Source organism: Cyprinus carpio, chromosome B19, assembly GCF_018340385.1.
Source record: "Cyprinus carpio isolate SPL01 chromosome B19, ASM1834038v1, whole genome shotgun sequence".
Lineage (NCBI taxonomy): Eukaryota > Metazoa > Chordata > Actinopteri > Cypriniformes > Cyprinidae > Cyprinus > Cyprinus carpio.
This window is the reverse complement of record NC_056615.1, coordinates 21,446,512-21,465,823: the sequence shown is the minus strand read 5'-3', so window position 1 is coordinate 21,465,823 and position 19,312 is coordinate 21,446,512. Positions and strand designations below refer to the sequence as shown.

Sequence of the window (19,312 nt, the reverse complement as noted above, 5' to 3'; positions counted from 1 at the left end):
TTTTCGCCCTGATCTTACACCATGTCCCATCTGTATGGAGCGGGACAAACTGAGATCTTCCCTTAATCTGTTAAGATCAAAATTATAACATACAACCACCAGGTATCTCTCTGCAACAGGTGGTTGAAGTTGTCTGCTAAGTTTAAAAGAAAATAGTTGGTCAGCATTCACCTACTAACAAATATTGATGTTTTACACATAGTTGTGAATATACAACTAGATTGTCCAAGCAACATCATGACTGTTGATACTCCCTGGCCATCACTAATGTGATTACCCCTAAATCAATCACGTCATTTCTGGGAATCTTAGATGGGGGACAGATGCGACAGGCGAGGTGAAGGCTGGCTTTTAAAAACATGGAGCTTAATAAGGACTGCTGCTGTGGGAAAGTCTTAGCATGATAGGGCAACGGAGTTTGGCGGTCTCAGCGTCCTTTGGATTCAAATTATAAATTGCATTCCTCAAACGCGTTTACAACACAAAATCAGGGTGGTCTAGAGCCTTGGTGCAAAATGATTTTCCTATATGATCTCGCTATGCAAGAATTTAAGATTGTATCGTTAGTTGATTGTATCTACCTATAGTCCTAACTAGAACACCTACACAACTAAAATTAACTGCATTTTGTGTGGATTATCAAATGTAGTAGCCTATATTGTATATTAGATTTACTTTAGATTATCTGCTTTACTTCAATTTTATTACGTATTGAATTGATTAAACTGAATTTGATGGTGATAAGGAATAAATAGGAGTAGCCTATTAGAGCTTACATAGGCGATCGTAATTTATATATTAGGCTATTAATTAATTAAGGCATTTCGACAAGTAGTTTGGATGCATTTAGTTATATGAGACATTAGTTGATATGTGTAGATATGTGATTATCAACAGTAAATAGAAAGTTGCACAAGGCAATACAGCCAGGCTGAGATATGATTGGTAAAAAATGTTTTTTTAAAAAAGAAGTTCTCTATGCTCACCGAACGTTGCAGTGCTTTGAATAAAATACTGATTTAGTTATAAAAAAGGTTTTAGTTTACAGTACGGCAGGAGAATTGTTGAATTTGGATATGTTTGGTAAATGAAAATTCCAGTTGTTTATTGTTGTATTTAAACAAAAAAAGGTCTGGAATCTTCATACATAGAACGATATTAAAGATACCAAGTAAACACAAAATTAAAAATACAATTGTCTAGGGATGAGCGCAAGCCTTGACCTGCTAGAGGGAGTTGTATCTCGTATTGACTGGGTTACGCGGATAATAGTTTAGTATCCACTTTGAGTTTGAGGAAAGAATCAAGTTCATTAAGACACGCTGAAGGAGAGATGGATGCCGTGGTGAAGAAATCCCTGGGTGCCCCCTTCCGACAGCTGACCAGCTGCGTGACCGGGGATAAGGAGGGATTTAGCCGGAAAGGCAAAACCGTCCGAAGAAAGAGCGCGCCCTGCTGCTACGGGCAGACAGCACGCGACTCATCCTGGTTGAGGACTTACCAAGCGGAGCTACACAGGGAAAGGTACAAAAAATGCTTATAAAGTTATTGGACACTTATTAGCTTATCTTTATGGCTTAAGTTATAATGTAATTGTTTGTATTCTGTCTGAGAAGGAAACTGAGGCAAGTTAAATTTGCGCAAAAGAACGCAGAAAGAAGCGCAATGAGGACACATTACAGAAGCCCACACCGCTTCACGAAGGTACGTTTGTGCTCACTTATAGCTAAATTATATTTGCTGAAACAACAGAATACAGTGGCTAACTCATAGTAGCCTATATGTACATTTTTCAGGCACCTGTTGACGAGAGGGCAAACAATTAAAAAAGCAAGGACTTCCACCAAAGTGACAGCACTCCTCTATGGTGGCGCGCTTCCCCAAGGAACTCCGTCTCAAAGATGATATGGAGGCATCAATCCCCAATTACACAAACACCAATTAATGCAGATCTGTGTGTAAACTTCATGTAGACCGAGATAAAACCATTTCAAATGACTCATACGGAGATGGGACATACTGACTGATTATTCAGGTCATATCTCCTGCTTACCAAGGATGCGCGCTGGATAAAAGAGGCCTATCAGTTCAATAGTCTGAGAGACGAAAGGGTTATGAACAAGAGAAGTGCGGCATTCCAAGAATTATCCTATAATCTGAGGATATCGTGTATCATGATCGAAGATATCATGAGTGGGTAAAGTCATGAGAACCTCAGTGCACAATCTGTGTTAAAATATAATAACAATAGGTCTTTAGATCTATTAAATTATATATAGCAAAAAGCAAAGGAAATGTAAATTGTTAATTAATAAACTACGGATTAAGTATGTTTCACTTTAAAGCCCCTAAGAATAAAATCTGAAAATAGCTGTGACGATCAGGGGCGTCTGTCACATGGGTTTCGCCGGGGAGGCGTCTCAGCATTCGTCAGTGTGTACAGAGTGGGTAGGTTTATATTTATTGTCTCCATGTTTCTTTTTATGTATTTTTCTTTATGAGGGAATGTTACAGTAACAACTGAACTCAGACTTTGTTTTCTCAGATGGCTCAAATTACACTGTGTTTACGCTTAACTGGTAACAACTAAATCAGTTTGGCTTTCTTTTAGGGTTAAATTTTCGCAATAAAAATGATCGAGCGTATTGCATCTGAGAGCATTTGTGCTGTACGAATAACCATGGAGTAACACCGTGAATTCTTTATTCCAGCCTTACCTATCCCTCCCCGGAATTTGGTCTACAACTGGCGCCTTTGCACGCACACACCCTACATAATGGGTCGTGTCACGCTGCACAGACCCGCAATTCCAGTTTAGTGCGCCTACCAAGACCACGCTGACAGGAGCGAAGTTTGCAGAACATGCAGCACCGGGCGACATTTGAGCCATCGGTGCGTGTGTCGCCGCAACTCTTTGCTAGAAAGCTCTCTGGGTCAGCAGACAGTGGCCGGGGGCCGTTGTTTAATATTTCCTCGTTGTTTGCCCAAACGGTAAAGCATCTCACTTATGCTCAGGATTCGATTCGAGCAGAAGCGAGAGGCGTCAACAGAGTAACCCACAGCACTGACAGGATTTGGAAGTCGTCGAAAAACAAGATAACTCATACGTCCGCAGAGTTACCAGCCGTGAGTTTTACTGCTATGCCCCTGAGTAGAGGAAGTGTGAGCAGCAATCGGCCCTGCACCTACTCTGCTGCAAGAATACACAATTGCTGCTTAAGTGTCACACTATTTATGTTATATTTTTGTATAGCCTGGATACTTTAATAGTCTTGGCTATAAAAAAAGTCCTACCACCATTGTTTTGGCCACAGTAAGTAAGGTACACCTCCTTTACACACAGCGTTGATTCTTTTATGCATCCCCTATGTGCATACATACCATAGAGACTAGTATGGGGTAAGTTGTCCCACAACTGGAAACACTGCATTTTGACACTGGATGTATGAGAAACCTATGTTTTGAAATATGAAAGTCTTATATTATAAAAAGGCGCGAAGGCTGTAGCTTTCTAGCAAATTAATGAAACTTTCAAGAATGGTAAGTTAAACACCCAAAAAATACCAACCATCGTTTTGGGTAAATGGTACAGTTTAATTACAGTTAATTTCATTAGAAAGGATATGAATACAGCGACAACACACGTGTGAAACACTTAGGCATACCCAAATAAAAATGTAATTGTTGCATGCATTCATGGAGAAAATATTGTATCTAAATAATATTGTAATTTCGTTTTAATGTCCCAACAAACTAACATACAACAAGTATATTCAAATTAATTTTGGAAGTACAGAATTTCACAAAAATGTAGTTTTTGTAGAGAGAGAGGTTTTGGAATGACATTTTGGAAACCGCCAAGAACAAAAACACTAATAAAAAATACTGCCAAAGAAAGCACTTTACACGGAAAAATTAGGACAAAAAGGACAATATACTTTAAATAAATACATAAATCAATAAAATTTTAATAAAATATTGTGTCTTAAAAAATACAACTCATACATCTTAGCCTTCTACATTTTTAAATAGTAATACGAAAATCTTATTTTTTTTTAATTATATTATATAATTTTAAATAAATATATTTATACATACATAAATACATAATACATTATTAAATTAATTTTCTGCTAGGAAAACGCAAGTTTAAAAAAACAAAACAAACAACTACTACATTTAAAAAAAAAAATTGTTCTTTAAATATGGATGCAGTGTATTTCTGCACACAGGCAGAAATGTATTTCCTGCAGCTCCCAGCAGCCTCAGGTAAAGACACCTGTGAGCCTCCAGCGCGTAGCACAGGCTGCCCCGCCCATTTCCTCCCAGACGGGGCCGCGAGGTGTGACGCTCTCTCCCTTACCTGCTCATCCCGACGGCTTGTTGAACAGATAACACGCAGGTAGTCAGCAGAGAGGGAGATAAAGACAGCGCCCTGCCATCAAGAAGCCGATTACACTCAAACCTCTGCGGGATTCATCCCGGTCTTTATGTAATAATCTGCGCGTGACTTTTTGAAGACGGGTACGAAAAAACCCGCGCTTATTCTGAGGAGATTTGCCGCGCGCGCGAAGGTGCTAAAAGTGTGGAAAGTGGATACCGCGAATAATATTGGACAATAAATGCACTTATTCCCAGAGGAGCGGATGAATTAACGCGGAGAGAGACGTCTGGATTCTCTTTGGACATTTCTGGAGTCCGTTTGTGCCTGTAAAAACGTTACAGTAAGCTGAATACAGTAAATAGACATGGTTGGGCTTTTTTTGAAAAATAGCTAACGTCTTAAAGTGAGACCTAACGCATTTGTGTTCATACTCAAGAAAGAGTTTAAAAAGAAGGTCACGTTTGCATTATGAGTATTTAAAGACAAGTTACAAATACATTCATCTTAAAGAAGTGTTGAAATCATATTTAGACCAATTCGTATTGAAAACCTGAGGTTTTGTTACACAAACCTTGATTTCCAAATACAAAAGGATTCTGGATTTGGAAAGCATCAGTCACCTCAACTCTCTTCTTGAGACTCCACCTGCCAAAACTAGTCATCAGCCTGAACCTGCGTTAAACAGCAGATCTGAATTATGGGATGGTGAGGGACAGCCCCCGGCTTAAAATGGTGACTCGAAGCTCTGCTCCAGAGGGAAAGCTTCTCCTTAACCAACTGGCGTTCCTCTTCCAGGACTTTTACTGCGAGGAGGAGAGGACGGTGAGCCGAAGGCTGCTGTCTGGTTGTGAACCACCAGGAACACACAGACTCGGGGGCCAGTCCCACCTCAAAATCCCTTGAGGTTGACCGCAGTGGTTAAGATGGCACAGCAGCAACCATCACTGTGACCACATCCCCTCCGCCTCACCTCGACAAAGCCATGGCAGAGTCCAACAGGGCCTGCAGGAGCCCCTCAGCCGTCCGAATCAGAGGAAAGGGTCTTCGCTGACCAGTCAACATTTCTCCAGAGACAGTTCAGCTCCATGCTGCAGCCAGGGGTCAACAAGTTTTCTCTGCGAATGTTTGGGAGTGCGAAGGGTGTTGCAGCGCGAGCAGGCACGGATCAAGTCATTTGGGGTTGGATTATACATCCATATAGTGACTTCAGGTGAGTGACGCAGGGGAAGGGCAAAATATGACTCGGCAGAACGTCAAACAAGGGTAGAGTTGTGTGTGAATGCCACAGCAGACTCAAAAAAATTAGTCTTACCAAGTAAATAAACAGATGTTCTTGATTACAGTAGTATGGCAACAAAATTGATGCAGTTTTTAATATGCTGAATTTTTAAGTCAAACCAACCATAAAAGCAAAAGAGTCATTTTTCGAATTGTTCAGGTCAAGAAGGCTACTGAAAAAATGGGTTTTGCGGGGTGGGTGCAATACACATGGGGGTGCATGGGGTGTGCATAATTATGTTTGCTAGTTTTATTTGCACAGCTGCTGTTTATTTTGCTGTTACTTTCTGTAGCTTGATATCTTGTGATGTCAGGACGAGTTGTTTAAAGTGATCAGTTGATTGTTACCACCGACTTGTGTATCAACTGTTGGAGGTGCCTTGTGGCTTTTTAAAATATTTAATTTCATTTAATTTAATCTTTTTTTGCCTTATGAGTTTCCATGTTACACTTTGTTCTTCCACTATTATTTTTAGTAAAATTAATATACTATTTTAGAATTTAATAATATTTGGATTTAATTGTCTTATTTTTTTATATATATATATATATATATATATATATATATATATATATATATAATATATTAGTAATTTTGCCAATTTTCATTAGGTTTTAATATAAAATGTCTATTTAGTTTTTAGTTTAAGTAATTTAGTACTTCAACGGAAAACTAAAATGAAAATGAGTTACTAACCTAAAATATATATATCTTTATATCTTTCTTTTTAAAAATTTCATTTAAATTAATGTAATGTTTTAATGTTTTTTGTGTTAGTTTCAGTTAACAATAACAACTACTGCTCCATATACATGGAAAACATGAAATGAAGCGCATAATTGTGAATAATTTAAATGTAAATATAGATAATTATTTGCATAGAACTTTTTATGAAACTTGATACAGTGCATTATATGTTTTAATTAACATAAACTGGTAATTGTTACAATTATGGCAGACCTTTAATCATCAACTTGACATGAAATTCAGCTAAAACATTTATAAATACTTTTTACTAAACAAGGCCATCAAATTGTCATTTTTTGTTTTGTTGTTTATTATTTTTTACGTTTAGAGTGTAGTGTAGAGTATCTACAGATTTTAAACTTTTTACAATTATAAGTGGTGCTTCACTATGTAGTCTTGCACGTACTTAGGCTGAAGAGTAAGTGTTATGTTTCGGTGCTCAGATTGTGTAACATGTTGAAGAATGGTGTGATCATGTTGATTGTAGTCATCAGACTTAAGATTTTTACCTGATAAAAAATAAAACTGGTGAAAAATTCTCATTTGATTTGCATTGAAGGAAGCCATCTGAGACGCAGAATTTTATAAAAAAAGCTTAAGGATGGGCCTAGCATTAAGTGAGTGACTATATTCAAAAGCCAGTACACCTTTCTTCAGTGTAAAAATATGAATAAAATTAAATGTATATACAAATAGTGACTGTAAGAAAACACCTGCGAATTAAAGGTCACTTTTACAAATTGCTATCAATAAGCATACAATGTCAACAAGCACTTACGCCACAAATCAGGTCTTTAAAGCACAAACCTTTCAATCACTACAGTAAAACGCACAATGCAGCACAGGTCAGTTACAGTGCTTTCCCTTATAGAGTTACCATTAGCTGGAAAGGTTGTCAGCGTTTCGTGGATGGGCTGGAAGGACCCACTCGGTTACAGAGCTTCAGGTTGATGCTCTTTGTCTGAAAAAACGTACTCAGAGAAAGCAGCAGAATGTAAAGGGATAAACAGATTTGCGTTTTTTTTAGAAAGCAAAGACATGATGGGTAAGAGGAACTCAATCTCCAAAAACCTGTTTCAAAGAGAAAAATATTTTTAAAAAAACAACATTTTTCAATCTTCAATTAACTTTTAGGCCAATAGAATCACCAGATCATCATCATCATGTCTTGTTTTACTATAATTTGTTTAATGTGCCAGAGTCGTCGTTTTAGACACAGTAAAACAAACCATGACCAGTTACTGTTACCATGTTATCAACACGGATCAATTGATTTACATTTTCTTGGCCTAGTTGTTTGTAACACGGTTTGTTAGTTACTTTAACTCCAGATAACATTCAACACTTTTTTTTTTTTTAAACTTAATTTTTCTATACTTTTTTAACAGGGGAAAATATGATGGTGACTGCAAAAAAGAGCATTTCGGTATCACAGATCATTTTTAAATGTCTATTTACTTTGTGATAAATGTAATTTCAGTTTAAGTAATTTTAGTACTTCAACTTAAAACCACATAAAAATTATAAATGTTTTTAGTATTTTATTTTCAGTTAACAGATTTAAAAAAAATATATATTTTGAGTTTTTAGTTAACAATAACAGCACTGCTCTATGTACTGTTTGTTTCTCACAGAAAGCATGATGAAGCACATAATGGAGAATAATTTAAATGTAGAGAATCATATGCAAATAAATTTTTATAACATTAATTATTATTATAACATTTTTTAGAAATTCTGTGACATTTTTTAACGGGGAAAATATTATGAAGGTAAAAAGGTCATCAACTTGAATCACCACAATTATTTTTTATTTTAGCTAATGAGTGGTCAGCTGATATGACTATATGAGTATGGGTGATGTGAGTAAGATGGTTAAAATTAAATTTAATTATTCATTCACTGAAACAAAATTGTCAATTTTTTAATCCATTCACAAGGCTTTCAGTAGATTTTAGCCACAGATTTCCTAGTAAAAAGTAATATATTTAAAATACAGTTATTTCATACAAAGTATAGTTCAACATATTTACTGACTTTTTTTACAATTATAATGAAACTTTATTTGGAGTACTACTTGTGCACAATGCACATTTCTTAATATTAAGCCTAAATGTGTTTTTAATATCACTTTAGATGAGGATTGTATGATCTGTAAATACAAGATGTGTACCTGAAGTATACTTGCAATAGTTCCACTTTAACACAATCAGATATACTGCAGAATATCTTTAGTTGGACATCAGCACTACTTCTGCACAATAAAGAGCATTAAGTACAAAATTAGTTGTTCCAAATTAGTAGACTTTAACTATTCCTGTTTAGTATACTACATTTTTATTAAGTACTGTACATGAATATGTAAATTTATTTGTAATATACTTAGCATGAATTGAATGTATTTCAAATATATTTTAGTATATATATTTTTCAGTAGGGTTGTGACCAGAAATATCATAGAGTTTCTAACTTTCATCTTAAAGTGCTCAAATCTATCTAGAGCTCAGGTCAGTCGTTGTCATCACTGGAATTGTCTGATACTGATAATACAACCTTGATTTTATTCACTCTTGCTTTCATTCGTACATCAAATGCCAACCATATGAGATATATCATAGAAAGTGTATTCAAAATACCCATTCATTCCAGGTGACTGACGCTGCTTTGGAAAATGAGCACAGATGGAAACTTCAAACCACCGAGTACATGTACGCTAGTGCGTAAAAGGCTGCATATCCAGTTTAAATAGTCGCACACTGTACAGTATGTTTACGACTCTCCATTACCACTTTAGTAATTTAAGAGAGGAGAGGAATGTTTTGCAACACGTGTAATTGACGTAATTAACCTGTTCACTCAAGGTCGTAGATACTTATTGATACTTATGAACGTGCTTGAACTTTTGAATCAAAATTTATGTCCATTATAAATTCATTTGTCATAGATAACCAGGTGTGCTTTACAGAGTCACATATTTGGTTTCTTAGAAAATCTTTTATTTATCGGCAAACGTCTGGGACTGGTTGAATTTATTTCCACGAAACACGTGATATCGCCATAGGTAGACGCCTTATTAAGTTACAGGGACAGTCACCCTATAGCACCCTGAAAGACGGGTTCAAACCGCTGACCTTTAGGTGATCAGCCTGGATCTTTAAACCACAAGGAAATACTGCACTGAATTTTTCTTCACATTTTTTGTAACCTATATGTTATTTAGTTTTAGAGGGCAACATTAGCTATTAAAAAGCATCAAAATAAAATAAATAAATATTTAAAGATAAATAAAAAAAGAGCATTTAAGTTAAAAATATTAGTGTTCGGATTACAGATGATGAGTGACTGATATTTCTTTATATTTTTATATTTCAGTATTATTCATATATATTTAGTGCTGTGAACAGATTTTTGCCCCCTTTCTGTTTTTTTAATTTATGCATATTTGTCACACTTAAAAGATTAAGATCATCAAACAAATTGTATTTTTTATTAAACAAAGATAACCTGAGTAAATACAAAATGCAGTTTTGGAATAATGATTAATGTATTAAGGGAAAAAAGCTGTCCAAACCCGCCTGACCCTACGTGAAGTAGTTGTTGCCTAATTATTATTGGTTGTTGTGCTACCCTTTGCAGCAACAACTGCAATCTAGCATTTACGATAACTGCCACTGAGTCTTCCACATCCCTGTGGAGGAATTTTGGCCCACTCTTCTTTACAGAATTGTCTTAATTCAGCCACATTGGAGGGGTTTTCGAGCATGAATGGACTGTTTTAAGGTCATGCCACAGCATCTCAATCAGACATTTTTAAACCCAGACTTTGACTTGGCCACTCCAAAGCCTTCATTTTGTTTTTCTTGAGCCATTCTTGAGGTGGACTTGCTGGTCTGTTTGTGGATCTTTGTCCTGCTGCATAACCCAAGTGCGCTTGAGCTTGAGTTCAAAAACTGACGGCTGGACATTCTTCTTCAGGATTTTAGAGTGCAAAATTCATGGTTACATTAATTATGGCAAGTCATCCAGCAGCCCCAGACCATCACACTACCATCACCATGTTTGACTGTTGCTATGATGTTGTTTTTATGAAATGCTGTGTTGGTTTTATACCAGATGTAACGGGACACACACCTTCCAAAATGTTAAACTTGTGTCCACAGAATATTTGCCCAAAAGTCTTGGGGATAATCAAGACATTTTTTTTGGCAAACGTGAGATGAGCCTTTGTGTTCTTTTTGGTCAGCAGTTGCTTTTGCCTTGGAACTCTCCCATGGATGCCGTTTTTGCCCAGTCTTTCTTATTGTTTAATCATGAACACTGACCTAAATTGAGGCAAGTGAGGCCTGCAGTTCTTTAGATGTTGTTCTGGGTTCTTTCATGACCTCCTGGATGCGTTGTTGTTGTGCTCTTGGAGTCATTTTGACAGGCTGGACGCTCCTGGGAAGGTTCACCACTTCCAAGTTTTCTCCATTTGTGGATAATGGCTCTGACCATGGTTTGCTGGAGTCCCAAAGCCTTAGGAATGGCTTTATAACCCTTTCCAGACTGATACGTTAACTATTTTGTTTCTCATCTGTTCTTGAATTTCTTTAGATCCTTAAGCATGCTTCACTTTGTCAGACAGGTTCTTTCTGTTCTGGTCCTATATATATATATACACACACATACTCACATACACATGCATGCTCATTTTCCCTATTTTAAAATTTTTTACCTTTATTGTCATCTAATGCTCATTTAAATGAATCTTTAAGAACACTTAAATTTACAATTTAATAACACTGTTTAATGTACTGCATTTTTCATACTGAACTTTTGATATTAAATTTATTTTTATTTATTTAGAGGAAATATAAAAAAATTATCAGTTTGTTAGCCATATTATATATATACAAAAAAAATTATATTATTGCACAGAATTGTTGCATTGCTGAATCCATTAATTTTGAATGACATGGTTGGTTGTAGATATGAATTTTTATGTACATACAGTACTCCAGAATTCATCCTTTGTTCCTTACATCATGCATCTCCACACACAGGTTCTATTGGGACTTGGTGATGCTGTTGCTGATGATGGGCAACCTCATCATTTTGCCATGGGGCATCACTTTCTTCGAGGATCAGAATACGCTTCCGTGGATCACCTTCAACGTGGCCTCCGACACCCTCTTCCTGGTTGACCTCGTCCTTAACTTTCGTACCGGCATTATGGAAGGCGATAACTCCCAAATCATCCTGGACCCGAAAGTGATCAGTCGGCGTTACCTGCGAGGCTGGTTTCTGGTGGATTTCATCTCCTCCATTCCGGTGGACTACATCTTCCTGGTGGTGGATATAGAGGCGCGACTTGAGTCGGCAGAAGTGTACCGCACCGCCAGGGCTTTGCGCATCGTACGCTTCACCAAGATCCTCAGTCTGCTCAGATTGCTGCGCTTGTCCAGACTTATACGTTACATTCATCAGTGGGAAGAGGTGAGCAAAACAGGACAGGAAGAGAATAGTATAGAGGAAATCGAGACTAGAATAGCAAAGAACGAAATATAGTTGCAGAAAATTTGACTTTTGTCTGAGGGAAAAATTAAAATGCACTATGACAGTGATTTTTAGAATGACTTACAGTATTCCAGTGACAAGAATTTTGTCTCTCCATAACAAACTGATTCCAAACCTCCAAAGTCAGTCTCAGTCTCTCCTTGTCCTTGTTTGATGTTAATATACTGGAGAAGCTTAATGATTTTACATTTACATTACCTTTGCCAATATATAACACTCAATTAATGTTTAGAATCACTAATAATTAATAACACTGTTAAATATAATCTTTAGCAAATCTCAAGATTAATTTTAAAGGGATAGTTCACCCAAAAATGAAGGTTCTGTGTCACCCTCATGTCGTACCAAACCCGTAAAATCGTTGTTCATCTTTGTAACACAAATTAAGGCATTTTTGATTAATTCAGAGCTTTCTGACCCTGCATAGACAGTTCAAGGCCCAGAAAAGGTAACAAGGACATTGTTAAAATAGTCCATGTGACATCAGTGGTTCAACGTTGATGTTATGGAAATGGTGTATGAGAATTAATTTTTTTTTTGAAAAGAAAAAAAAATTTTTTTTAAAATTTTTTTTTTCTTTTTTGTTAGTTTTTTGTGCATTTTCTAAAGTGTAATGTTGTTTTTAGTGTTTTAGTTCACCCAAAAATGATGTAATAAGGCTGCTTTTTACTCACCCCCGAAGCATCCTCGGTGTATATGACTTTCTTCTTTCAGACGAATCCAGTTGGAGTTATATTAAAAATTGTCTTTGATCTTTCAAGCTGTTTAATGGCACTTAACGGGTGTTGCATTGCTTCAATCCAAAAGACCTGAAATAAAAAGCGCCCTTCCATAAAAAAAATTGTCTCTCACGGCTCTGGGGGGTGAACAAAGGCCTTCTGTAGCAAATCGATGCATTTTTGTAAGAAAAATATCTATATTCAAAGCATAATAATCACTTTAATCTAGCTTGTGCTCACTGTTGTAAAATAGAAGCTGTTCCGGGAGCATGACGTATGGAGGTCAGTGTTGCGCGTGCGCCGCTGAGTCTCGTAAAAACCAACGTTTGTTTACAGGATCAAAAGAAGCAAAGTTTCCTTACTTTAGCAGAGGAAAACCAGTCTCCTCTTGGCTTATATTGAAATCCTCTGAAATTCTTCTTTTCAAATCCTCGTTTTGTACTTCCAATTAGTGACCATTGTTTTGTTTTGATCTCCGCTGTATTTCCGCATGCGTCACTTCTGAGCGGTGCATACGCAAAGCTGACCTCATACGTCCTACGCCCAAATCTGCTTCCGTTTACAAGTGAGCGCAAGCTAGATTAAACTGATTATTACATTTTGAATAGATGGATATTTTTCTTACAAAAACGCATCGATTCGCTACAGGAGGCCTTTGTTCACCCCCCGGAGTCACGTGAGACACTTTTTTTTTATGGAAGGGCGCTTTTTATTTCACGTCTTTTGGACTGAAGCAATGCAACGATCAAAGACCTTTTTTTAATATTACTCCGACTGGATTCGTCTGAAAGAAGAAAGTCATATACACATGGGATACCTCGGGGGTGAGTAAAACACAGCCTAATTTAAATTTTTGGGTGAACTAACCCTTTAATGACAGAATTTAAATTTTTGGGTGAACTATCCCCTTAATTTTTGTACCTATAATTATACGTTATAATGTCGTTATGCCTAGAATTCACTTGTAATTTTTAAAAAAAATTTATTTTATATATTTTTTTATTTGGAATTTGAAAATGCCATTTATCATTTATTTCCCATAACATGAAAATTATTAGGAGAAATGTCTTTACATTATAGACATTTTGCGGGTAGAAAAGTGTCCATTGGCTATTGTCAATAATGACTGTTGAGATTGTACAGTTAAAACAAGTAGAGGCTTGGACCCAGAAACGTCACAACTTAACAAATGAAGTGAAATGACTTGATTTCACCTGTCAAAACTTTCCAAACAGTAAACATGACTGATCTTCACAACCATTCTAGTGCTGACTGTATCTCTATCATTTATTATTATAATTTTTTTTTTTTTTACAGATCTTCCATATGACCTATGACCTTGCTAGCGCAGTAGTTCGCATAGTGAATCTGATTGGAATGATGCTGCTGCTGTGTCACTGGGATGGCTGCATGCAGTTCATGGTGCCCATGTTGCAAGATTTCCCATCAAACTGCTGGGTCGCCAAAAACAATATGGTGGTATGTTTGAGGATCTTGGGTAGTGTAGTGTTTTCTGTTTGTTAACTAGTTTGTAAACTAACAGAAAAAGCACTTCTGCTACCTAAAGAAAATGTTAAACATTTATATTTTGGTTTAAATTTGCAATATGTCTTTCTCTGTCAGAATTCCACTTGGGATGTCCAATACTCCTATGCTGTTTTTATGGCCATGAGCCATATGCTGTGTATTGGATATGGTGCTCAGGCACCTGAGGGACCAACTGACGTCTGGCTCACGATGATCAGCATGATTATTGGCGCCACCTGCTATGCCATGTTCTTGGGCAATGCCACCAACCTGATCCAGTCCTTGGATTCTTCCCATCGGCAGTATCAAGAGAAGGTACATATAGCTCAGTAAAGCATTTTTGAGACATTGTTTTTTTCCCTTTTGTCAACAGTTTTGTTGTTTGGCTTGTTACAGTACAAACAGGTGGAACAGTACATGTCCTTCCACAAGCTGCCGGCTGACATGAGGCAGAGGATCCACGAATATTATGAGCACCGCTTCCAGGGCAAGATATTTGATGAAGAAAATATCCTCGAAGAACTCAATGACCCACTTAAAGAGGTTTCTCTTATATTTTTTTTTCTTCTTTCATGTTTTTGGTCAGATCACTTGCTCCAGAAATGACTTTTCTTATTTTGGTTGACATTCACGATTGGGAATGGTCAGTCACAAAATGTCTGTTTTTTTTGTTTGGACAATTAATAAATTCATATTTCATTTAATAATAGCAAAACAATATACTATTTATCATTTGATTATTTAAAAGTCCTATTTAAATTAGGTAAATTGATTAGCTTTGGTTTAAATGGTTTTCAGTCTTTTTATCTCCCAAATTGATGGATGTAATTAAAAAATGTGAAAATGAGCAGAAATAAGTTAACGCAAACTATTATTTACATAAGGTAAACATTTGTCCAGACTACTTGTTTGACTGAAATGATTTATATAAATGTATATAATAAATATTAAAAATTATTTTTCACATGTATATATCGCATCATATATTTTGTAAATATATATATTTGGAAAAAAATATTGAAAGTATTACAATAAAATAAAATAAATTGACACGACCAAAAGGTAGGTAAAGTAGTTGATCTAAAATCATGCCTATAGTTTAAAAATAATTTAATAGTAATTCATATGGGTTAATGTAATAAAAGTTAAAAAAAGGTTTTACTTCTCAAATTTTTGTTATATCTTAGCATGTCTCAATTAAATATGACAAATCCTCATCCATCTACTCCTTAATCTTAAGTCATTTCTTAGCTGACTTAGAACTTAAACGTGGGACTAAACTGCTCGATGGATTGGTAGATTACACTGGTATTCCTAATCCATCCTGTACTGTGTGTTTGACCTGCAGGAGATTGTCAACTATAACTGCCGTGGCCTGGTGGCTAACATGCCACTCTTTGCAAATGCGGATCCTCACTTTGTCACAGTGCTCCTCACAAAGTTGCGCTTCGAGGTCTTTCAGCCGGGTGATATGATCATCCGTGAAGGGACGCTCGGACGTAAGATGTACTTCATCCAGCATGGCTGCGTCAGTGTGATCACTCATGACAATAAAAGAGAAGAAACTGAATGACGGCTGCTACTTCGGCGGTGAGTTTGATTTTTTTCCTGGCTTGAACCAGATAAAAACTTCATACAGTACACAGATACTATTGTGTAGTAGACCAAAACTGAATACAGAGAGGTAGATAATAGCACAGTGAACAACAATAGACGGTTGCTACAGAACTGATTTGAGCTGATTTGTTTGTTGTTTTCTAGAGATCTGTCTGCTGACTCGTGGACGTCGTACAGCCAGTGTCAGAGCGGACACATACTGCAGACTTTATTCGCTCAGCGTGGACAGCTTTAATGAGGTCTTAGAGGAAAACCCATTAATGAGGAGGGCGTTTGAGAGCGTAGCAGTGGACCGGCTGGAGCGGGAGGGAAACGGTATTGTGCATTCACACAAGAGCGTGGAGAGATGGGGATGGGGGACTGATGAACTTTACTGACCGGAGACTCACCGAAGATGACTGAATGTCTTAATGTACAGTATGGTGTGAGCTATCTGATTAAAATAGTTGTTTCTTATTCTTCATTTGACAACGCAATGTATAGGAACATAAAAATAAACAAAACAGGTCCTATAGATACTCTTGAGATATGCAATCCATGTAATTAATTTCAGTCAGAAACCATTAGTTTAGCAGGGACCCTGATGAATGTGGTAAAACAATATGTATGCAGCAATATATATTATAATACAAGTACATTAAAGATACAATCAAATTAAATGAACATAGCACAGTCACATACCCTAACATTAAAAAAAAGTTTGTTTTATTGTTTCTAAATTTCTACTAAGCTCTTATAGTTTCAAGTAATAGTAGTCTTTAGTCAAGGAATTGCTTTCTTGTAAATTTTGCATTTAGCAAAATATCTCCCATGGCGGTTTTGAATATGTTAACTCTCAGTACAACTCGTGTTTAACTCTTTCATTTCGATGTCTTTGAAATTGCTTTCATTTTAAAACCTCCAGACAGCCACCAGCATATAACAGTGTTGCACTTATCCACTTATCCTTTCGTTATTATCGTGCTGCTGGTGGAAGGTCTCTGGATGTATCATTGATTCCAGATAATCAAATCGAGGTAAATCAATGAAAAAAAAAAAAGTTGCAAATAATACTTTCTATTAGTTGTTTTATGATACAGTAACATATACTGAATTCTATCTGCTTTCCAGATCAACACTGAGCACTTAAGAATGATGCACTGTAAGAAAAGATGTCTGGTAACTGAAAGACACGGATGAGCTGGGACATCTGCCCATTGTCCTCTTAACTTCAAATTAAAGTATTAAACAATATGAGTCACATAATCGCTGATTAAACTCATTTCCGTTTGGCCTGAGCCCTTACTTATCTGTGATAATCGGTTATGACCAAAATAACCCTTCAAGAGAAGGTTGTTTTCACGTGCTTTTGAGGAAAATATTTGCTTGGGAGCAAGCGGTATATTCATTTCAAATGATATTTTGTTAGTAACATTTCTACTCTTCTCTGTGGTTGGAAATAAAAACAGATATATTACCCCACATAATGTGTGATATTATAGAGATGAGGAGTATTAAGGGAAAAACAACTGTTAATTTGATGTGTTTCCTATGCCGCTATATTATTAAAGTATGTTATTAACTGTTGAATACAGTCGCTGTGCAGGAGTCTACATACAGTTTTACCAGCATAATGTGTCATTATTATATTCAGTAAATGACAGTTTTCTTTATTTAACTGTTTTCATACTAAACACTAAATAAAACTACACTTCATACCAAATAAAGTGGTTTGTAGACTTTGTGCTATTTATACTTTGTAAATATAATACACGTAAGACACAACAACAACAACAACAAAACATAAAAAAATAATAAAATAAAATAAAAATTACTTTATAATATTAGGGCAGTTACATAAATTTTAAACGCTTAAGAATTTGTGTTGTTTTTATAAGCTTCTCATTTTGTGATTTCATATTAGAAATGGTTTCAAAATTAAGATCAGATATGAATATAATATATCTGCTACAGTAACAGCTGCATTTACAGGATAACATCTGTGAATAATTTTGTACTTCTACTTATACTTTAATAACATACATGTATGATAATGTCCAAATGCTGTGACAAGATATACAATGAGGTTTACACCATTTTGATTTATATGGAGGACTGGATCCAAGATTAAAGGAGTTTCTTATAAAACTGTTTTTAAAACACTTTTAAAAAAAAGAAGAGACCATTTACAAAAAGGTGGAGATTTTGTAGGGTTGTATTATTAATATTTACATCCGAGAATTTGGTTTAAACTATAATGCCACTGGAAAGAGCCTTAATTAAATGGTTAAATAATTTTTCATTTTAAAAATTAACATATTTTGTAATTAAATCAGGGTAAGTGTATAATTGCAGATTCTTGTCAAGCTGGTTTACATTTAATGTTACGCCGAACCCAATTCTTCATGTACAATGACTTGTTATTATGAGTGATATTATCATTGTTCCATATAAAACACCTGCTAGGAGAAAAATTGCCCAGTGCCCGGTAAAGTAATGCTTGCTTGTGATAACTGGACAAATACGACACTGCAACAAAAAATGTAATCCCCAAGTTTTTCAAATAAATGACATGATGCAATATTGAAAATACTCGTTTGATTTCTAACTTTAATTTGGTTATAAAATTGTAAAATTAAGAACATTTAACCCACCATCAGATAATTTATTAACAAGGATACTTTTTTATTTTATGAGGTTTGCTTCTCCAGATGATATTAAAGAGTATTTTATCCATTTGTGTGCATATAACCTATTGGGGCTCTAAGTGAGTGAAAAGAAAAGATGCATGCTGCTTTCTCGAGAGACCTTCTGCCTTAATAGAGTTCTTCCCTGTACAGAAAGATCTCTCGCTCATCATGTTGTTATACCTCTTTCACATTTTGTTCACAAACAGGTCTAAAATTTGAGCTGACCATTGCATCAGTAGGCCTATTTTTAGAGATTTTGATTCCCAAATAGTTTACCATACTTTTAACAGGAATATTACACACAGTGAATAGGTTGTTATTTTTAAGCTGTAGGATCTCGCATTTAGACAGAGTTAAATTAAATCCAGAAAATTCTGATAACTAATTCAATGCAAGAGAACTACCTCTGAACTATCACCACTATTTTTTTTTGTGTGTGTGTGTGTCATCAGCAAGTTGCAGTCTTTTAATGTGTATTTCATTAATTTCAGTTCCTTTGAAGGAATGTTGATTTCTCTTATTTGAAGTCTTTAAAGGAGCCATGTGTAATGTCTGGCAAAAAAATCAAGTCATACTCCACATTCCATACCAGATGGGGGCAGTATGCCTCAATAAAGTGAATTGGTCTACTCTAGAGTAACAAACGAGAAACGGCATAGTCTCTATGCTCCGCCCCTACCTTCACAACAACCCTAGAGCCATAGCCGAAGCCTAAAGGACGTTTTGCCTCCAGAGGAACGTTGGGTGATGTCAAGTGATTTTGAAACATGACATCTTCAAGCTACTCCCTTTCACCTTTACCAGTGAATATGTT

General features: G+C 35.9%; 1 protein-coding gene across 1 annotated transcript; it reads left to right on the top strand.

The window, feature by feature from the left end:
- The first annotated feature begins 1,333 nt into the window (after positions 1-1,333).
- LOC109102870 (potassium/sodium hyperpolarization-activated cyclic nucleotide-gated channel 1-like) lies at positions 1,334-16,338 on the top strand. Its single transcript, XM_042745987.1, is given in 10 exon segments — positions 1,334-1,524; positions 1,617-1,704; positions 2,058-2,197; positions 11,453-11,885; positions 14,003-14,164; positions 14,309-14,527; positions 14,609-14,755; positions 15,561-15,764; positions 15,766-15,802; positions 15,974-16,338. Coding segments are annotated over 10 exon segments (1,854 nt in total). The 3' UTR covers positions 16,207-16,338.
- The last annotated feature ends 2,974 nt before the right edge of the window (positions 16,339-19,312 follow it).